The sequence below is a fragment of the Suillus bovinus genome (genome assembly GCF_016758785.1).
Source record: "Suillus bovinus strain UH-Sbo-P2 chromosome Unknown EDB93scaffold_72, whole genome shotgun sequence".
In the NCBI taxonomy this organism is placed as follows: Eukaryota; Fungi; Basidiomycota; class Agaricomycetes; order Boletales; family Suillaceae; genus Suillus; species Suillus bovinus.
Genome location: NW_024542128.1, coordinates 92391 through 110617, shown reverse-complemented (window position 1 = coordinate 110617; position 18227 = coordinate 92391). Strand labels below are relative to the sequence as shown.

At 46.7% G+C, this 18227-nt stretch overlaps 7 protein-coding genes across 7 annotated transcripts; 3 read left to right on the top strand and 4 right to left on the bottom strand.

The window, feature by feature from the left end:
* Window positions 1-61: 61 nt before the first annotated feature.
* Window positions 62-2814, top strand: EDB93DRAFT_1305556 (phosphoglycerate mutase-like protein; the record flags this gene model as incomplete). The annotated part of the gene is made up of 13 exons (XM_041454746.1): window positions 62-471; window positions 538-839; window positions 897-990; window positions 1046-1068; window positions 1119-1148; window positions 1198-1244; window positions 1297-1343; window positions 1394-1493; window positions 1545-1813; window positions 1861-1878; window positions 1934-2130; window positions 2188-2313; window positions 2361-2814. 13 exons carry the CDS (start codon window positions 62-64, stop codon window positions 2591-2593), a joined length of 1896 nt encoding a protein of 631 aa, XP_041303650.1. The 3' UTR covers window positions 2594-2814.
* Window positions 2815-2818: 4 nt separating this feature from the next.
* On the bottom strand, window positions 2819-5544 carry EDB93DRAFT_1232243 (amino acid/polyamine transporter I; the record flags this gene model as incomplete). Its single annotated transcript, XM_041451298.1, has 14 exons — window positions 5042-5544; window positions 4942-4988; window positions 4824-4878; window positions 4681-4761; window positions 4564-4630; window positions 4337-4514; window positions 4185-4286; window positions 4043-4134; window positions 3933-3995; window positions 3809-3879; window positions 3726-3762; window positions 3528-3675; window positions 3167-3479; window positions 2819-3118 (listed from the first exon to the last, which is right to left on the bottom strand). The coding sequence occupies exons 1-14, from the start codon at window positions 5159-5161 to the stop codon at window positions 2819-2821; spliced, it is 1674 nt and encodes a 557-aa protein (XP_041303649.1). The 5' UTR covers window positions 5162-5544.
* A 219-nt stretch (window positions 5545-5763) lies between these two features.
* Window positions 5764-6403, top strand: EDB93DRAFT_1048426 (cytochrome oxidase complex assembly protein 1-domain-containing protein; the record flags this gene model as incomplete). The annotated part of the gene is made up of 4 exons (XM_041444649.1): window positions 5764-5865; window positions 5916-6134; window positions 6188-6302; window positions 6360-6403. Coding segments are annotated over 4 exons (480 nt in total), but the record flags the coding sequence as incomplete, so codon positions are not given.
* Window positions 6404-6871: 468 nt separating this feature from the next.
* Window positions 6872-9777, bottom strand: EDB93DRAFT_1305537 (P-loop containing nucleoside triphosphate hydrolase protein; the record flags this gene model as incomplete). Its single annotated transcript, XM_041454745.1, has 12 exons — window positions 6872-7267; window positions 7320-7508; window positions 7556-7580; window positions 7626-8119; window positions 8168-8418; window positions 8466-8587; window positions 8670-8762; window positions 8818-9036; window positions 9093-9125; window positions 9187-9251; window positions 9303-9418; window positions 9472-9777. The coding sequence occupies 12 exons, from the start codon at window positions 9775-9777 to the stop codon at window positions 7159-7161; spliced, it is 2022 nt and encodes a 673-aa protein (XP_041303647.1). The 3' UTR covers window positions 6872-7158.
* Window positions 9778-10297: 520 nt separating this feature from the next.
* On the bottom strand, window positions 10298-13338 carry EDB93DRAFT_831011 (P-loop containing nucleoside triphosphate hydrolase protein). Its single transcript, XM_041457635.1, has 12 exons — window positions 12910-13338; window positions 12742-12857; window positions 12626-12690; window positions 12544-12576; window positions 12269-12487; window positions 12103-12222; window positions 11929-12050; window positions 11627-11877; window positions 11083-11576; window positions 11013-11037; window positions 10777-10965; window positions 10298-10715 (listed from the first exon to the last, which is right to left on the bottom strand). Exons 1-12 carry the CDS (start codon window positions 13219-13221, stop codon window positions 10607-10609), a joined length of 2055 nt encoding a protein of 684 aa, XP_041303646.1. The 5' UTR covers window positions 13222-13338; the 3' UTR covers window positions 10298-10606.
* Window positions 13339-13900: 562 nt separating this feature from the next.
* On the bottom strand, window positions 13901-15859 carry EDB93DRAFT_831000 (uncharacterized protein). Its single transcript, XM_041457634.1, has 8 exons — window positions 15233-15859; window positions 15106-15181; window positions 15019-15058; window positions 14926-14963; window positions 14855-14873; window positions 14435-14797; window positions 14214-14381; window positions 13901-14112 (listed from the first exon to the last, which is right to left on the bottom strand). The coding sequence occupies exons 1-8, from the start codon at window positions 15694-15696 to the stop codon at window positions 14048-14050; spliced, it is 1233 nt and encodes a 410-aa protein (XP_041303645.1). The 5' UTR covers window positions 15697-15859; the 3' UTR covers window positions 13901-14047.
* Window positions 15860-16099: 240 nt separating this feature from the next.
* On the top strand, window positions 16100-18048 carry EDB93DRAFT_1339667 (uncharacterized protein; the record flags this gene model as incomplete). Its single annotated transcript, XM_041455428.1, has 6 exons — window positions 16100-16220; window positions 16591-16699; window positions 16976-17124; window positions 17174-17241; window positions 17329-17486; window positions 17588-18048. The coding sequence occupies 6 exons, from the start codon at window positions 16100-16102 to the stop codon at window positions 17793-17795; spliced, it is 813 nt and encodes a 270-aa protein (XP_041303644.1). The 3' UTR covers window positions 17796-18048.
* Window positions 18049-18227: the final 179 nt, after the last annotated feature.

Below are 18227 nucleotides of genomic sequence, written 5' to 3'. Positions count from 1 at the left end.
TTCTTCGAGCAACAACATGGAATGACACCTTTTGGAACTGACCTAGTTACTTTAGTACAAGATGCCACTGCTTGAACATGTCGCGTCGAAAAGTCATCCCCAAAGGCCCAAGTTCAAAGAGAATGATGATAGCCTTCTTCATGGCTGCGAGGTGCAGGACTCACGACACGACTTCACTCTCCCAGTGTTCACACCTGAAGTTAAGAGAGTGGGCGACCAGAGTCGAGTTTACCTGGACGATACATCGCCTTCCTTATACCTTAGCGATGGGGGGCGGTCACTGTTCTTACGCGTCGGCGCTGGCTTCTTCGCAGGATTCTTGATATGTCTGGCTGTGGTTGCACGATATGCCTCCTCAAACCAATCATGCTTGCTATTTTCACCCTTCACTGCTTTTCTTCCTACGGACGTAGGAACACCTGAATGGCATCAATACCCTCCAGCCGAGCCCACCAACGCGTTTCCCTCTATGTTTCCATCCAGGCACGTTTCTCTCTAGCTGCTGTTGTTTTCAAGGCTGGAGCTGTAGTTATGTAGTGTCGGCTATCCAGGTCCAACACAAGCAGGTGCCGAGCCTGGCGTAGCTGCTACAGCTCCTGCCTATCCTTTGCATTCTGGTGTGGCGCACCTTGTATCTCCCACACGTTTTTCTCAGGACAGCGCCAAGGCCAGAACGAAGGATTTCAATATTTTCCGTAGCTGGGGAAGCTTATCTCCGTGGTACTCCATACAACGTGGAAAATTTGGTGTTGATTCTAGTCCAGAAGCCCCTGATACTTGCCGCATTACTGGTGTGCATCTTCTACATCGTCACGGTGCACGATACCCGGCTGACTACAGTGAGTCGACCACATGTAAAATTTTAAGTAGTTTCTGAGAGAGGGTTTACACATTAGCTAGCGATAGTGGGCCGAGTGGGTTTGCCTCGAGGTTAAACAAGAATGCAGAAAATGTCACAGTTACTGGGCCTCTTTCATTTTTAGATGACTGGTGAGGTCGCCTAGAAAATGGATAAGGTAGCCGATATCTGACTCTACGTTCACAGGACATACAAGCTAGGAAATGAAGGTAACCGCCATATGTTATCGGAATGTGCTTCATTGCTCAATTATTGTCAGGATTAACACCTTTCGGGAGGTCTCAATTGTGTAAGCGGATCATCATTTCATACAAAAACAGATTGTGATGTTCGTATAGACGATCTCGGCGTGTCGATGCGCATGAGATACGGGTTTCTTCTCAAGGTAAATTTTCCGCGTCTCCCTGCTTTATTTTCAATTTGACCATGCCATTCAGAATTTCAGCGAAACAGATACCTTGCCTGTGTTCAGAACAGAATCCCAGTAAGTATTTAAAGAATCGATCATTTGCATTCTGAAGATAACGTATGAAGAACCCGGATGTTAAACTCTGCGCAACACTTTGCTCTCGGATTTTTTGGTTACCCTCTTGAGGGCCAATATCAACAAGAGATCATGATTGAAGCCAAAGGTGTAAGTCATTTGAACTACTCTAAGATACTCGTGATAATGTGTACACGTCAGTTCAACAATACTCTTGCCCCTTATGAATCTTGCGCCAACAATGACGATCCAAATCGGGGCTACCGCGGCGCACCCCTTGCTGATGCTTGGAAAGCAGCGTATCTCAAGGATACCGTTCCTCGTTTGCAGCAATACCTTGATGGATTTGAATTGGATGTTCGAGATGTTTACGCCATGCAAGAATTGTGCGCCTATGAGACGGTCGCTCTTGGTTATTCCAAGTTCTGCGAACTCTTCACGGAGAATGAGTGGGAAGGCTTCGATTACTCGTGAGAAACCTCCTCTATGTAGTTTGCACGCCGCTGATCTGAACCAGATATGATATTAACTTTTGGTGCACTCTCTCCTTCGCTTGCCACCGAAAATTGAATTCTGACAGAAAAATATAGGTACGGTGTAGCTTGGGGCTCACCTGTGAGTAGGGCACTGGGAATTGGCTATGTGCAAGAGCTCGTGTCTCGTCTCACTCAAACGCCGATTGAAACGCACAATAGCTCCACTAATGCAACGCTTCATAACGCCGTCACCTTCCCCTTTGGAAACAGCCTTTATGTCGATGCGACGCATGAAGTTGTGGTATTAAATGGTCAGCTAGTTGTTGAACTTGAACTTGGAAAACGTTTTGATTTTTATTCATTGACAGTCCTTACTGCATTGAATCTTTCGAGCTTTGCGGCGATGGGACAATTGCCTACTGATCATATACCAAAACGGCGCACGTTTAGGTCAGCGGAGCTTGCTCCATTTGCAACCAACGTACAGTTCCAGCGTAAGTAATCCTGCAATTCTTCCAAACTCGACTTGATGTTCTCGTAGTCCTGTCATGCTCCACGGAGCCCGACCCACAAATTCGTGTGATCGTTAATGATGGTGTTGTGCCGCTGGCAAATCTAAACGGCTGTCAAGATAATCCAGATGGAATGTGTACCGTTCATGCTTTTGTCGACGCGCAGAAAGAGAGCATTCGGAATACGGACTGGGACTTCGTTTGTAACACCAATTGGACAATCCCGGATGGATGGGAAACTACCACGGGCTATCCTATTTAGATTCGTCACCCAGTGCACATGAACACTGGTACTACAAATGTCGTCGATGGCGAGCGACACTGGAATCTCACTTGTTTCATGCATTACACATCAGCAAATAGACCTCGAAATCCAAAACGCTTGCGCAAAACACACGACATAACAGACGCCCGTCATCCACAGACTCTTGATTACCATGTATCATTTTTGTCTACCAATGCCTTCACGATGGTATAAGAACACTACTTATACATCCACCACTGAAACAGAGATATCTACTTCAAGTTGTTCCTTCTCCGATGTTGAACTCTCGTCTCTGCTTTCACCTCCGATGACCGATGTAAAATTGGATATGGGCCCATCAAACCAATGCACGCCTCCGTACACTGGACAATAATACCAGGAAATTGCCAGAAACATGAAGCCTCCAAGTACCACAACTGTGTAGTTCATCTGTTGTACCGTTGTTTGCGGGGTCGCGGGAAAGAAGAAAACCAGGATCACGAAGACCATCCATACCACAGCGATCACGGCAACTGGTAAGCTCTGCACAGACATATGAGTTCAGGAATATATCGCTACCGATTAACCCACCAGTTTCCCCAGATGAAATGGGCCGGGTTTGAAATCATTCTTAAACGCAAAGCGGGTTGTGATCGGGGTTATGTAAGCGATATACGATGCTGTGACAGAAATCGTGAAGATCGCATTGATGGCTTCGGTACTCAGAAACGACAAAAGCCCAATTGCCAGAGCGCAAATGGCGTCGAACCAAACTGTATTGACAGGTGTTCCTGTGTAGTGATTTATCCGGTACAGATACCGTGAAAATGGGAGGGCTCCATCACGAGCAAATGCAAACGATTGGCGAGAGCCAACCAGGAGGCTGTTCGATGCTACTATGTACCTGCTCTATGATTAGGCTGTGAATACGCCACACGACACTAAAACTCACTCCGCTAAAATAATGAAGCACCATAGAGCCAGGGTCTTTTTCTGCCCGAGCGAATTATATAAGATCTGTGCCATAGGCTGGCCTGTAGGGCTACTTAGGATGCTGCCGATATCAGTACCCATGCAAAAGGCAAGTGAGACGTTGATTCCTGTATTAGAATATGTCATCAAGATCAGAGTGACATGTTATTCCACACACCCCAACCAAGAACGGCCGATGCGGCAATGGAAGTGACCTGAGTGGGATAAATATAACACTTAGTCATTTCTAGTGTAACTTACTATTGCCCATGGTATCGTAGTAGCGGCATTTGAGGCCTCCTCGCTCATATGAACGCTGGCATCAAAACCCCCTGGTAGGTTAAAGATAGTCATGGAGCGATAATTTGAGGAGATATGGTCTTACCTATTGTATAAAGAGGAGCCATGAAGCTCAAAATAAATGCGAATCCAGATGGCCAGCCGGCCACTACAGTTTATCATGAGCTGTGAGCGTAATTGGACGATGATACATACAGTTGGCGAAATCCCCTAGCGCAAAATTTGCACTGTTGCGATAATCTGGTGGCGTTGCGATCGGAAGCGCAATGATGATTATGAAGCAGAGGCTATTGGAAGATTTGAAACAATGATCATGTACGAACTCTACAAAACCTACGATGCATTCACCAACGTGAATAGTCTCTGTAGCCTTGCCAAAACCTTGGTACCGAAGCTCACGAGAACAGCTTGTGACAAAACCAAAGCTGCGTATATACCACTGTAACAATCACTATGAAGAGTGTTGTATCTGGATAAAGTCGAGCTTACTAGAGCTGCCGGTTGGTAGTCGTGTATGCCTGGCCAGAGGAGGCAATACTGATTGTTGCAGTGACTTGAATTGCGCAAGCCCAGTCTATGGAAGCTAACCCACATGATCCGAGGAAGACCGTTGGAAAAATGAAACTTCTCTTACCGACTCCCGTGATAATCTGTACAGTATTCGAATCTGTAAATGTCAGGACTGGCTGCATATTACATCAAAATATAGGACTTACAGCCGACTATCCACGACAGAAAATTGCGGCATCGAGGAGAAGCGAGCGAGTAAGTCCAATAGTATAGCTAGATTGTGTTGAGTCAAGTGTGAAACAGCCGCAGCGTAGATGACATACACCACCAGAAGTAGGTGCTGCTGATGCGAGCTCTGCCATCGCCAACCCGATGCACATGATAAAGGGGCAAGCAATTGCCCACTGCACAGAGGGAAAGTAAGATGTTCACAAAACAACAATTTTCACGTGTGATAGAAACTTACACCCCAAACCATAGCGAAAGGCCCACCATTTGGTATGGCATAGAAGAGCATGGAGCTGAACGAATCTTTATCGTTAATGATGCGATTTCAATTGACTTGTGTCATAGTGACGGCTTACGCTATAGAAGGAACCACTCCAACATAGCTGAAAGCAAGTCCAGCCACCTGCAGTTGTTAGCTTGCGACGCGTACATGGACGAGTCTGAAATCAAGCTCACCTCTAGTGGAGTGAATTCCCTGTGAAACTCCTGCTTGTATCCTAGCTTGGCGAGAGTCGTCTCATCTGCACTCGGTTGGGGTTGCAACTTCGAAATCGCTGAAGCTCTCGGAGCCTCCATATTGGAAGTAGGCAATTTCGAGCCTGAGCCACTGGTCACGCAGTATTAAAAAAGATTAGTAGTCAACCGGGAATCACCTCAGTATCCGCATTGGGTAACCTAGTCTGCGATCCAAACCAAGATTGATCCAAGAGATAACTGAAACTTATCCCGACTTATGATCCGAGTTGCGGACACCTAACCAAGGTGGGTCAAACTGGAACAACTGGACATCAGTGAGAACTTGAGAAGGCCGGCTAGACCGACATGAGCTTTATGCGGTACGGGTGTGGTGCAGGTAGTAACAGCAGCCTATCGTGACTTGCAAACATATTTGTGCGCTGGATGAGCGCGTGCTTTCAAATTTTGAAGAGTCAAAATGACGTGGACGATCTGATCAACGGAAGGTCACGGTTCAAGTTGAACGACATAACAAACCTTTAAACTGATGTGGCTGTGCTACGCCGCATATCAGGATTTTGGTTGCTTTCTCCTAGTGACTGGCAAGTCCTTTGCTTGTCAAAATGATGTCCATCACTCGACACGCAAGAAATCTCTCGATTTTGGACAGAAGAGTTATATCAAGGAGCTATGCGACAGTGACCGAGTTGCCGCGACCCCCTCCTCCTACCGAAGAACCTCATGTCGAGACGTTCTCCGCACCTTCAAAACCAAGGCTATATTATACCAGGCCTCCTCTTAAGACCGACCTTCCTCGCGTTCAGGTTCGCGTTTAGCATCTACGTGCACGCATTCTACTCATTCGACAACACAGAAACGTTGGCCGTTCATTCTTGCATTCGCCACCCTCGGGGTTTCAGCTTGGGCTGCATTTTTACTCGTCGCGACAAACCAAGAGAAGCTATCGAGCTCTGTTGTGAAGCAGATCATGCAGACGGTTAGGGAGAATCAAGAACTGAAGGATGTGCTGGGAGATGCGATCCGATTTGAACCTGCTTGGTATTTGAATGGTAACCCTTGGATAAATGGCTCGGTGAGTACAATTAATTATCGTAGCATTCACTTCATCTCATTGTTTTTGCTTAGATTAACCTTCCACAAGGCAATGTGGACGTAAGTTTCCGTCTAAAGGGCCACCAGGGCTCTGGCACTCTCTATTTTACTAGTATTCGGAAAGCCAAAGGACAACCGTTCACTCCGCGTGAGTTCCTAGATGATTACCTTTCAGATATCTGATGTTCACTATGGCTCTAATTAGTGAGGTTCCGTGTCATCGGGGATGACAAGAGGGTTGTGAATTTATTCCCCCAGACTTCAAGTTCGACCATGAGCCCCGAGCGTTCATAACGCATGTTGTTCCCCGACGTGGGTTATTTGAACCACATTTTCAAGAAAAGTTTGGCTATGTTTCTTGCAGCGTTCGTCGGTGGTATACAATCACTGTCTTTCATTGCAGAACATTAAGTAATTATTAGCCTTACTGAGGGTCCCGTAAGACGCCCTAATACAAGCGCTGGCTGGCCCATGCATCTCAAGTTTTACCTGCTCTCGAGGTATCAGATATTCATCTCACCCTGAGGGATTCTCTTCAAGGTCAGTCGAGCACCATGATTTTCTATCTTGACTGTCGATCCAACTGTTCATAACCTAGTGATTACGATAATAGATTGCACTTTGAGCTTATTACCTTACTCCATGTCTCATCGCCGGTCTCTCTTGAACATCTTGAAAATGCTTCCGCTTCCTCGCCTTCAACTTGTTATCATAGCAGTCTTCTGTGCAAGTGCGAACAGCAATTTTCTTCTACAGTAAATGATGTAATGGAAAGATGACACCCTTGGGACTGACGTGAGGTATCAGTCTCTCTGGCGTAGCCGCCGCGTGATTGCCTGCCAGTGTAGTCCCACACAAGGGCCGAGGAGTGTTGTGCTGCCGGTTCGATGCCAGCATTTGAGGATGTCAGATATATGGAATTTACTAGCATATTGCTACGTAGTGTAATCCAACATATACTGGCGTGATTGCTATAAGGGTTATCCTTAGTGGGCTTGGTGAGCTCAATTAAAAGCTTGCGCTTGGACATTATATAATTGAGCATACTCTCCCTGATGGCTCAACAATTCCGCATGCGTTCCCATCTCAACTACACTCCCTCCTTTCATACACCTGGATTCGTCATTCACATCAGAATGAAAGGCGATGATGAAAGAATACATACAAGATAAGATCGGCAAACTTAGTGAGATGTCCAAAACGGTGCGTGACGAATACCATAGTTCTTCCTTTGCGTGCTTCCCTGAGCTGCTTGAACAGTTCGTACTCGCCCCCTGGATCAAGGGCAGAACTTGGCTCGTCGACTATAACAAACTTGATGTCCTCGGACAGCATACGCATAAAGGTCCGGGAGCTGCACGAGTTACTTAAACGTCAACGAGGCAGTACGAGAAGACTCACGCAACTAGTCTTTGCTTCTCTCCGCCTAAGCATCATTAGGACGCGTACCATCCTAGTAAATGAGACGTACCAGATACGTTCGTTGTTTTCTCCATCTTCTCGTATTCCTTTTTTAGCGCCTCGTTCCCACTCCCGGTATAGCTAAGATAAGCAGTCTGGACAGGTTCAAGAACGGTGTCATATCCGTCAGTGAAGTTCTCGATGACGTCCTGAGCACCGGCTAACTTCGCTGCTTGAGTGATTTTGTCGAGATCTGTTACAGATGATGGTGACCCAATCCCAATGTTCTCGCTCATAGAGAGGGGAAATAAGGTGTGCTCCTGTGTTAGACTGGCTGTCACAGACCGCAAGTCTGCGATTCGATAGTCTTCGATGGGATTTCCATCGATTAAGACAGTGCCAGAAGTAGCGTCGTAGCAGCGAGTCAGGAGCTTGAGTATGGTCGACTTTCCTGAACCATTTGCTCCGACGATGACTACCAATTGACCTGCTTTTATCGCAAAAGAGACATCCTTTAACGCATCTCTTTCAGACTTGGCGCCGGGATAGTTGAACGACACGTTTCTGTCGATGAAAAATGAAGAGCAGCCACACAAAACTTGAGATTCATACCGAACTTCTAACGAGAGACCCAAAGCATCGGCTGCCGGTGAATACGGCATAGAGCCGTCTTTCATCTTGTTCTTGAGATCGAGAACTGTGTAGAAATTCTTCAAGCTGGCCAATTCAGCCGGATAATAGTGGATGATGTGCCTAGCGAAGGAAAATGTATATCGAAGACGTATGGTGGCTTGTTCTAGCATAGCTAGCTGAACGACAGATACCTGACTTGGATTCATGAGAGCTAACAGCCCGATATAGAGCTAACAATACATCAGGAACGCAGGCGTATAAGATTGCATAAACTTACAATGGGTCCGTCATTGCAGAGGTTCGAAAACATACTAGGCAGAGCGGTCGTTGATCTTTCCCACAAATCCTCAACGTCTCCGTTAGGAATGTGACTGAGTGCATCTTGCACCTTCTGGTACTCTAAAAGAGTTACGTAGTAAGTAATTTTGAAAATCACAAATACTCAACACACAACCTTTTAAAATATAACCTGATAAATTACCTCCCATCACCTCAGCTTTGTATGCGTCTTCCGTAAGCGAGGTCAAGGCCTCCTTCCGCAAGTAGTCGTCATTGACTGCCTGTTTCACGTAAGCTACGAATGTCAGGCCAGTTAGGCCAGTCAGAATAAGATTCACAGGAGCACACACCTTTGCTCCAGAGCTCATTGTCCCACATATTCTCTAATATCAAGGGCAAAAGACATAATACGACTGAGACAGGTCCAGCACTCGCAAATTCGGAGCCCAAGAGATGCAACAATAATCGCAATTGAAGCAGAAACGAAATAATCTCCTTTCCGAGGTCAAGTGATCGTACGAGGCAGAAAAACACTCGCTTAGGGTTGACTACGAGATTCGCCTCGTTATCTTTTACATACCTGACTTGAGCCTATCATTTTACGAATTATATGACAGCCACTGACCTTGGGACGTTTCAAGATCGCGCGCAAGGTTTGCTAAAAAAAAAAAAAAAAAAGCATTTCAGTAACGTTGAGATGAAGATCAAGGTGCAAATACCTCGCAGTAACCACTCTTGAAATCGGTAGCTGACAAGTACGCGGTATTCATCCTTCACTTTATCGCTATTGTTACCTTCAATCAATGTGATTCTACCAAATTCGATGGAAACTTACGAAGTCCATCGCACAAATCCACTAACCGCGGAGCATGAAGCTCGAGCGATGATAGCCATACATAGATCTCTGTCCAGACTCGTGTGAATCTTGCCTTGCAAAACAGAGTGCTGGATCTTTGGGAACAGTTAATATTATATGAGGCATAAGTTAAAAACAATTCACTCACGAGAAGTAGAAGGCGGTTTGAGAAATAGAGGGACAACGGGTTCTCAATTGCATACCAGAGACTTGCAGCTATCAGGAGCCAGAAAAGCCTAGGGCTGATAGAGTGAAAATCCTTGTATGCTCGAGTCAAGAGGGGGATATGCGTCGATACAAGACCCCACTGAAGATTTGGGAGCCTGAATGATGATGAATCGTCAGCAGCGACCAGGACACGCCACACCCCAAGCCTTCGCTCAAGGAACGATGCTTGCTCTTTCTGCGTGTCAGTTTGAGGTAGGACACGTCGAGCCAAAGGAAAATTGAACATGATTCGAGAGAAATCACTGGCAGGATGGGATGCTGCAGGATTGAGATAGCATGGCTTTAATACTAGCTATTGCTAGGCTGTGGCCCTGTAACGGAGTCGACAAGATTATGGCTCGGAACATACAAACGCGCGTCCAGTGGCGAAGTCGGACATGAAAGTCCAAGAGCGTTCAAAGCTCTGTGAGACTCTGCCAAATGATCATTGTCATCTGACAGACATTTCTCATGAACGTTCACTGTCGGAAGTGTTTAGTCCCCGAGCTTAGTACTAGTCATCAAGAGACGCACATCGAGAGATTCGACACTGCCTGGGGGCGAATATACGATGCGCAAAACTTGACTTACAACTTTGATTGGCAAATGGCACAACTTGCGCAAGGGGCAGGCTTCTTATGTAATACAGGCTGTATCGGAGCGCTGACTCGAAATAGCCACCAAAATAGCCGCCTTGCTACCAAAGTACATCAGCTACTAGTAGACGGTTGACTCGATTATATTCTAGAAACCTGTGATTGCCTATACTTATACTACTCGTAGGACCAAACCAATGATTCTTAATCGATAATCTACATTTCACACTCATCCAATAACATCTCGCAGATTTCACCTTAGGATCTATTTTCTTCTACAGTACTGACACGGGCCGAGAATTGTCGTGCTACTAGTTCATCGCAATAGAGAATAGATCAGCATTTGTCGTCAGATATGTGAGACTGCAATGTGCGGGTTCCATAATCTACTTTCGGAAGCCATTATCATTGTTATGTAGTACAATCCAGCACATACTGGCTTGACTTCTATGACGATTGTCCTTAACGGGCTCGGTGAGCTCAAGTAAAAGCTTGCGCTTGGACATTATACAAGTGAGCATACTCTCCCTGACGTTCCAACAGTTCCTGGTGCGTTCCCGTCTCAACCAGAATCCCACCCTTCATACACCTGGATTCGTCGTTCATATCAGAATGAAAGGCAAGGATGATGATCAAAAAGGAATACATACAAGATGAGATCGGCAAACTTGGTGAGATGCGCAAAACGGTGCGTGACGAATATCATGGTTCTTCCTTTGCGTGCTTCCCTGAGCTGCTTGAACAGTTCGTACTCGCCCCCTGGATCAAGGGCAGAACTTGGCTCGTCGACTATAACAAACTTGATGTCCTCAGACAGCATGCGCATAAAGGTCCGGGAACTGCGCAAGTCACTTAAACGTCAACGAGGCAGGATGAGAAGACTTACGCAACCAGTCTTTGTTTCTCGCCACCTAAGCGTCATCAGTACGTGTACCATCCTAGCGAATGAGACGTACCAGACACATTTGTTGTTTTCTCCATCTTCTCGTACTCCTTTTTAAGGGCCTCGTTCCCTCTCCCTGTATAGCTGAGATGGGCAGTCTTGACGGGTTCAAGGACAGTGTGATATCCATCGGTGAAGTTCTCGATGACGTCCTGAGCGCCGGCTAACTTCGCTGCTTGAGTGATTTTGTCGAGATCTGTTACAGATGATGGTGACCCGATCCCGATGTTCTCGCTCATAGAGAGGGGGAATAAGGTGTGCTCCTGTGTTAGACTGGCTGTCACAGACCGCAAGTCTGCAATTCGATAATCTTCGATGGGATTTCCATCGATCAAGACAGCGCCCGAGGTAGCGTCATAGCAGCGAGTCAGGAGCTTGAGTATGGTCGACTTTCCTGAACCGTTTGCTCCGACGATGACCACCAGTTGACCTGCTTTTATCGAAAAAGAAACGTCCTTCAACGCATCTCTTTCAGACTTGGCGCCGGGATAGTTAAACGATACGTTTCTGTCAATGAAAAATGAAGAGGAGCAGCCATACAAAACTGAGATTCATACCGAACTTCTAACGAGAGACCCAAAGCATCGGCTGCCGGTGAATACGGCATAGAGCCGTCTTTCATCTTGTTCTTGAGATCGAGAACTGTGTAAAAATTCTTCAAGCTGGCCAATTCAGTCGGATAATAGTGAATGATGTGTCTAGCGAAGGAAAACGTGTATCGAAGACGTGTGGTGGCTTGTTCTAGTATGGCTAGCTGAACGACAGATACCTGACTCGGATTCATGAGAGCCAACAGCCCGATGTAGAGCTAACAATACATCAGGAACACGGGCGTATAAGATTGCATACTTAAACTCACAATGGGTCCGTCATTGCAGAGGTTCGAAAATATACTGGGCAGAGCAGTCGTTGATTTTCTCCACAAATCCTCAACATCCCCGTTAGCAATGTGACCCAGTGCATCGTGCACCTTCTCATACTCTGAAAGAGTTATTTAAGCGATTTTGAAACTCAAAAATACTCAACGCACAACCTTTTAAAAGATAACCTGATAAATTACCTCCCATCACCTCAGCTTTGTATGTGTTTTTCGTGAGCGAGGTCAAGGCCTCTTTGCGCAAGTAGTCGTCATTGACTGCCTGTTTCACGTAAGCTGGGAATGTCAGGCCAGTCAAAATAAAATAAACAGGAGCACATACCTTTGCTCCAGAGCTCATTGTCCCACATATTCTCTAATATCAAGGGCAAAAAACATAATACGACCGAGACAGGTCCAGCACTCGCAAATTCGGAGCCAAGGAGATGCAGCAATAATCGCAATTGAAGCAGAAACGAAATAATCTCCTTTCCAAGGTCGAGTAATCGTACGAGGCAGAAGAACACATGTCTAGTGTCGACTGCAAGACCCGCCTCGTTATCTTGTACATACCTAAGTTGAGTTCATCATTCTACGAATTGTATGACTAGCACAAACCTTGAGACGCTTCAAGATCACGCGCAAGATTTGCTAACAAGGCATTTCAGTAGTGTTGAGATGAAAATCAAGGTGAGGATACCTCGTAGTAACCACTCTTGAAGTCGGTAGCTGACGAGTACGCGGTATTTATCCTTTACTTTATCGCTATTGTTGCCTTCAATCAATGTGATTCGACCGAATTCGATGAAAACTTACGAAGTCCACTGCACGAATCCGCTGAATACGGAGCATGAAGCTCGAGCGATGATGGCTATACATAGATCTCTGTCCAGACTCGTGTGAACCTTGCCTTGCAAAACAGAGTGTTGGATCTTTTGGAATAGTTAATATATGTGAGGCACAAGTCAAGAAGGATTCACTCACGAGAAGTAAAAGGCGGTTTGAGAAATATAGGGACAGTGGGTTCTCGATTGCATACCAGAGATGTGTAAAGATCAGGAGCCAGAAGAACATCGGGCTGATAGAATAAAAATCCTTGTATGCGCGAGTCAAGAGGGGGATATGCGTCGATATAAGGTCCCACTGAAGACTGGGGAGCCTGAATGATGATGATTCATCGGCGGCGATAAGTATGCGCCACACCCCAAGCCTTCGTTCATGAAACGGCGTTTGCTTTTTCTGTGTGTCAGTTTGAGGTAGGACACGTCGAGCCGATTTGAAAGGGAAATCGAGCATGATTGGAGAGAAACCACTGGCAGGACGAGATGCTGCAGGATTGAGATAACGGCCGCATGGCTTTAATGCTGGCTATTACTAGGCGGCCCCGTGATGCAGTGGACAAGCTGACTCGGAATACAGCAATTTTGACGCGTGTCCAGTGGCGGAGTCTAACATTGTAATTCCTCATGGAAAGAGCGCCGAGGCTGATGGATATTTCTCACGAACGTTGTCGGAAGCGTTTAGTTCCCGCCTACTAGTCCCCGATTGAGATAAAGGCGAGACGTACATCAGATGCATCATGAATCATGATTGACACAGCCCAAGGGCGAACATGAGTTCGAGTTCACCGCTCTCGCAAAACTTCACTTACGACTTCGATGATCGGCAAATGGCACTGAACAGCAAGCGTGACTCGGAGCTGTGGTCTTATACTTATATTGGAAGGTTCGGAGAAGTAGTAGAAGTGTAGCATGGCACGTGGTCTGGCTTTCCAGCCCAACGGCTCTTTGCAATCGATAAGCGTCTCATGCGCAAAAAGCCGTGCCATAGGATAAACACATACACGTGCATCAGAAACAGAATCGATCAGTAAACACAGCTTCTTTAACGACTGACCCGAGCACCTCTGCTCGGGTATGATTCGAAAATAATAGTAGCACTAGGACCGATCGGTGACATGTACATTATAACGATTAAGGCGACAAAGCGCAATCGTATATACGTGCAAGAGATTTAAATGGTGTTGTACTGTGGTGAAATGGAGGGGGCGTAAATTAAAAAAAAGTACGAGATGATATAGATCAATGGGTCGGATCACGTATGATAGGACTTGGTCCTTTGCCTAAAGCACGTTTTCATAATCTTGATAACCGTAGTGCCGATATCCACGCTTGGAGCCATGATAATCTACAGCAAGCGATGGTTAGCGGGAAATAATTAGACGAGATAGGCGCCCATGATTGAAAAGATAAGACGAGAAAGCTTGAAAAAATTGTAAATGGACGCACAGGAGCTGGTATCACGCTCTTGACTCAAACCCGCAACAGTACCAAGGTTAATGTATCCCTCTGACACTGATGCCTTTGCCTTCCCGGAGGCCTGCCCATCTGTGCTAACGTTGACCCATGGGGAACGGCAGAACACACAAGTAATGTTGCGACCACAGGATTTAGCCCCTACGTCAATCATCAGTCCAATGTTTCAACAGCAGCAAGTATATAACGCGTACATTGTGTGAAACACTCCTTGTGCACGGCATTCGCACAAGTCTCGCACCAAATGAGGGTGTTCCCGTCTGTGCCATGCATGCTCTCATAGCAAATGGGGCAGTCGTCCTCTGGACCAGGTGCGCGGCGCTGTTTCACGGGCTCAGACTCTTCCGAGGCATTAGCCTTGCCAGTTGCGCGTGCATATGCGTCGCGAACACGTTGGTTGACGACAGAATTTGGTGCTGGAGGCGCATGCGTGAATATTTCTTGAAGTTCGGAGGTGATAAGTGCTCTATACGGTGATAACTGATTGGTCAAAGTTGTATCGACGCGAGGTACTGACTTTTGGTACCACAAGCCGGAGCTCTGGCTGACTTGGAGAACTACAGCGGAGGTTCAGTCATCTGCAGGTGCAGTGACGGGAATAGAACTGCTCTTACCTTTCAAGAATATAAACAACTTAACGTAAGATGATTAGAATGAATGCGATGCGAAGCAAGAACGGCCTTACTATGTGCTTGCAGTGATTGCCCTTGTTGGCGTCCGGACCTGTCAAACGCCGAGAGTCAGGGGCTAATTGAAAGCGAAAGAAAACGCGACATGCAGTTGCAGGATGGTGTCTTGTCGATGACGACATTATACACCTATGTTGGTGTGAGCGTGTTAAATGACGAAATAGAAGAGCACTCACGTTCCCTGTAGAACCTAACACGCTAAACTCCTCACGTAGCTCATCGCCAGTACGCTTCCTGTCGACCATGAAAAACCTTGGTCGCGATCGATGAAAAGTCCTACCAAATACACGAGAAACACGTTACCTTTGGGACATGACCCTATCGACACGATCGAGAATGTTCTGTGGACACTTTTTCTTGAACATTGCACCGCGTTTCTCTGGCACAGACTCATTAGGATCCTTCTTCTTCCTTTGTTTCTTGACTGGAGGTGGTAGTGCCTCTTGAGCTTGGGGCTGAGGTTGTGTAGGTTGGGGGTGGGGATAGCTGTAGTTGTATGAAGAATACGGAACTGATGGCATCGTCATCACAGAAGTAGTAGGTGGGGTGTATGAATAGCTATAAGGAGCTTTGCTATCAAAAGTGGAACTATAAGACATTAAATTCGGATCGGGGCCCTTGGTGGTGGTGTTGACCCTGAAAGTAGTAGAAGATGACGCGGGAATGCATGCTGGCGCTGTCCTCTTGTACATTGGGTCAGGTCCACTGAGATCAGCATAATCCCAGTTCTCAGGTTCGCGTTGTCGTTTCTTCGCTTTTGACGACATGTTGGATGTAGAAACCGAAGCGAATGGCAACCTGATTTTGTAGACGAGCGCAGTCTCAAAAAACTTGGGCAGCTGATACTGTTGAGGTGAAACTAGTATAAAAGCGGCATCACCTCGTCGGGGTATGAACCAAGCATGCACAAATAAAGGCGGACAGATCAAGTTGGACCTATCAAGTCAATCGGCACTACGCTACTACTCAGGTAGTCGTTGCTTCATGTTCAAAGTGCATCCTTTTCCCTACAACATCGCCAAATTCTGGTATGGAGGGCTCTGAGGTATTCAGTCGAGAATTTTTTTCATGTTCAACGCCCGAGGCATCTCCAAATGAGTCCAGAACCACCATGATGCAGTGGAAGAACATTTGCCCGACAGATCAGCCAATCACGCTGGCTGGTGCAATATGCACCTTCATCTTCCAATATTCGAATTCGGTACTGCGCGTTACCCCAACCCTAAGAAACCAGCGGGAGTGGATGCTTTCGACCGGTCTTCCATGATGTTCAGTGTTGAAATCCGGTCCGGTATGGGCGCTTGCATAAGCTAACGTGAATCATTCTGCAGACTAGCCAGCGACATTTCTAATCACATTTTGGATATCAGAGTGACGTCGCAAAGCTCAAAGGTGAGGCCTTGAGGCTTCTTGGTGGCCTTTTGCCTGATGAATTACCTGCTTCAGCTTTCGAGGATTACTATCAGTTATCTAGGCTGCCAATCAATAACAGGCGCTCCCAGGCCCACGTTCATCATTAATAATCCTTATAAGTTATTGCAGATATGTAGGCGCTCGTCGATTCCCACCACGCATCCTGATTCGATTGCACCAAGACACCTCACGACACGCCGACACTCACATTTCTCACTTACTAGATGGGTGAAAACAATCCTACTTAGAAGGAACGCTGGAGGCGGCCCCCAACCCTGAACTCACGGCTGCAAGTTCCAGCGACATCTTTAGGAGGCGTATTACTGGCGCCCGTCAAGGCTTGGAGCATACGCTGAGGTGTGCGAACTTCGAAGATAATTAATTCTTGTCAACATTCGAACTCGCGGCCAGCACTGTCAATGTCATAAGTCGCGTCTTTCTGGCTACGACGTGTGTCAATTCGTTCCTCTTCTCTTCTCGCAACACGTGTGCACCTCTCAACACTTTCAGCAAATCAGTTCCCTGCGGATACCATCGATCTCATCAAGTCTTACGATCCTCGGAATTATAGGACTCTCGAAAACCTCATTCTACATCCGTTTCTGAACGTCTTCTTCCTGGCCGCTCACCAAGGACTCCCAACACGTTCATACGGCCCTCGAAGTGTTTCAAACTGTCCTCGTCCCAAGTTGCTCTCTCTGGCCTGCGCGCTACATCAAGCCCATCAAACGTGCCTTCAAGCATCGCAAGATTGTTGTCCCTTCAAGCACCTCCTACGGGACGTATGCGATGGCATAATCGAACTTCGTGATACTCTATACGATTTTGAAGACCTGATAGACGCGGATGTCCGTGCGTATGGCTGTTCTACCAGTCTGAAAGTTGAGTGGAAGTACTGGGTAGAATAGTTGGATCGAACGGTGCGTGTCTGCATTCTGTGTTCGTTACTCGCGCGCGCGCTGAATGACCTTTGATGCACTCATCAGTCACCCGTGAGTACATGCGCTCTTTCCCTTACAGATATTTTCTGCCCTTACGCATATCGAAAAGATGAAGAACTGGGGCTGTGTCGATTCTCGAACTTCGCAGTCACTAGCGGACAACATATCGACGGACGATTTCATAACAGCACCTCCGCCGACCACGGCCATCCGCTCACGCACATGGCTACTAGCTAGCTTCCCAGAGGTTCCCGCATTCACCTCCTCTCCAACCACATCTCGTCCAACACAACGCACATTCTTTCCTTTTTGGCCCACCGTCTCCCCCACATCTCCCTGATATCCTCACAATAGCAAATGCTATTTTGCACTTCAAACGATCAACCCTCACCGACCTATCAGCAGTATACGCTGATGCGCTCGCTGCAGCTTCAAGATCCAACCAGGCTTACATACGATCCTGTGGCAAGACAACAATGTATTTACTAACTGGCCATCAAGGAAGGGCATAGACGGGATCAGTTCGAAGCTCCCCCTGTGCACATGTATTGGCTGAAGTGCTGGAACATGGTCTTAGAGGTTTGTTGACTACTTGTGTAGTACTTGCCACGTTTACTTCTTACTTCTACTCTTGCACAAATACATAATCTCCGTTTCTCGTCGCTTCGCACGCACTGATTTCAACACAAGTCTTGTTGCACCAGGAGCCTTACTTCGAAGTCACAAAAATTCTACGTCTCCTAAATGTTGTAATATTCAGCGTGTATAAGCCCAATAAATGACAAATGTTCTTGGCGAACTTGGTGCCAATCTTACAAAGGTTGCTTATATCAAGCCGGCGCGAAGTTCGATATAGTATCGCGGTTGGAGATTCCAAAAATGAAAACAATATCTGTCCGCCTCGGCCCGCGGGGCGTTGATAGTTTGTCATAGAGGCTAAATTG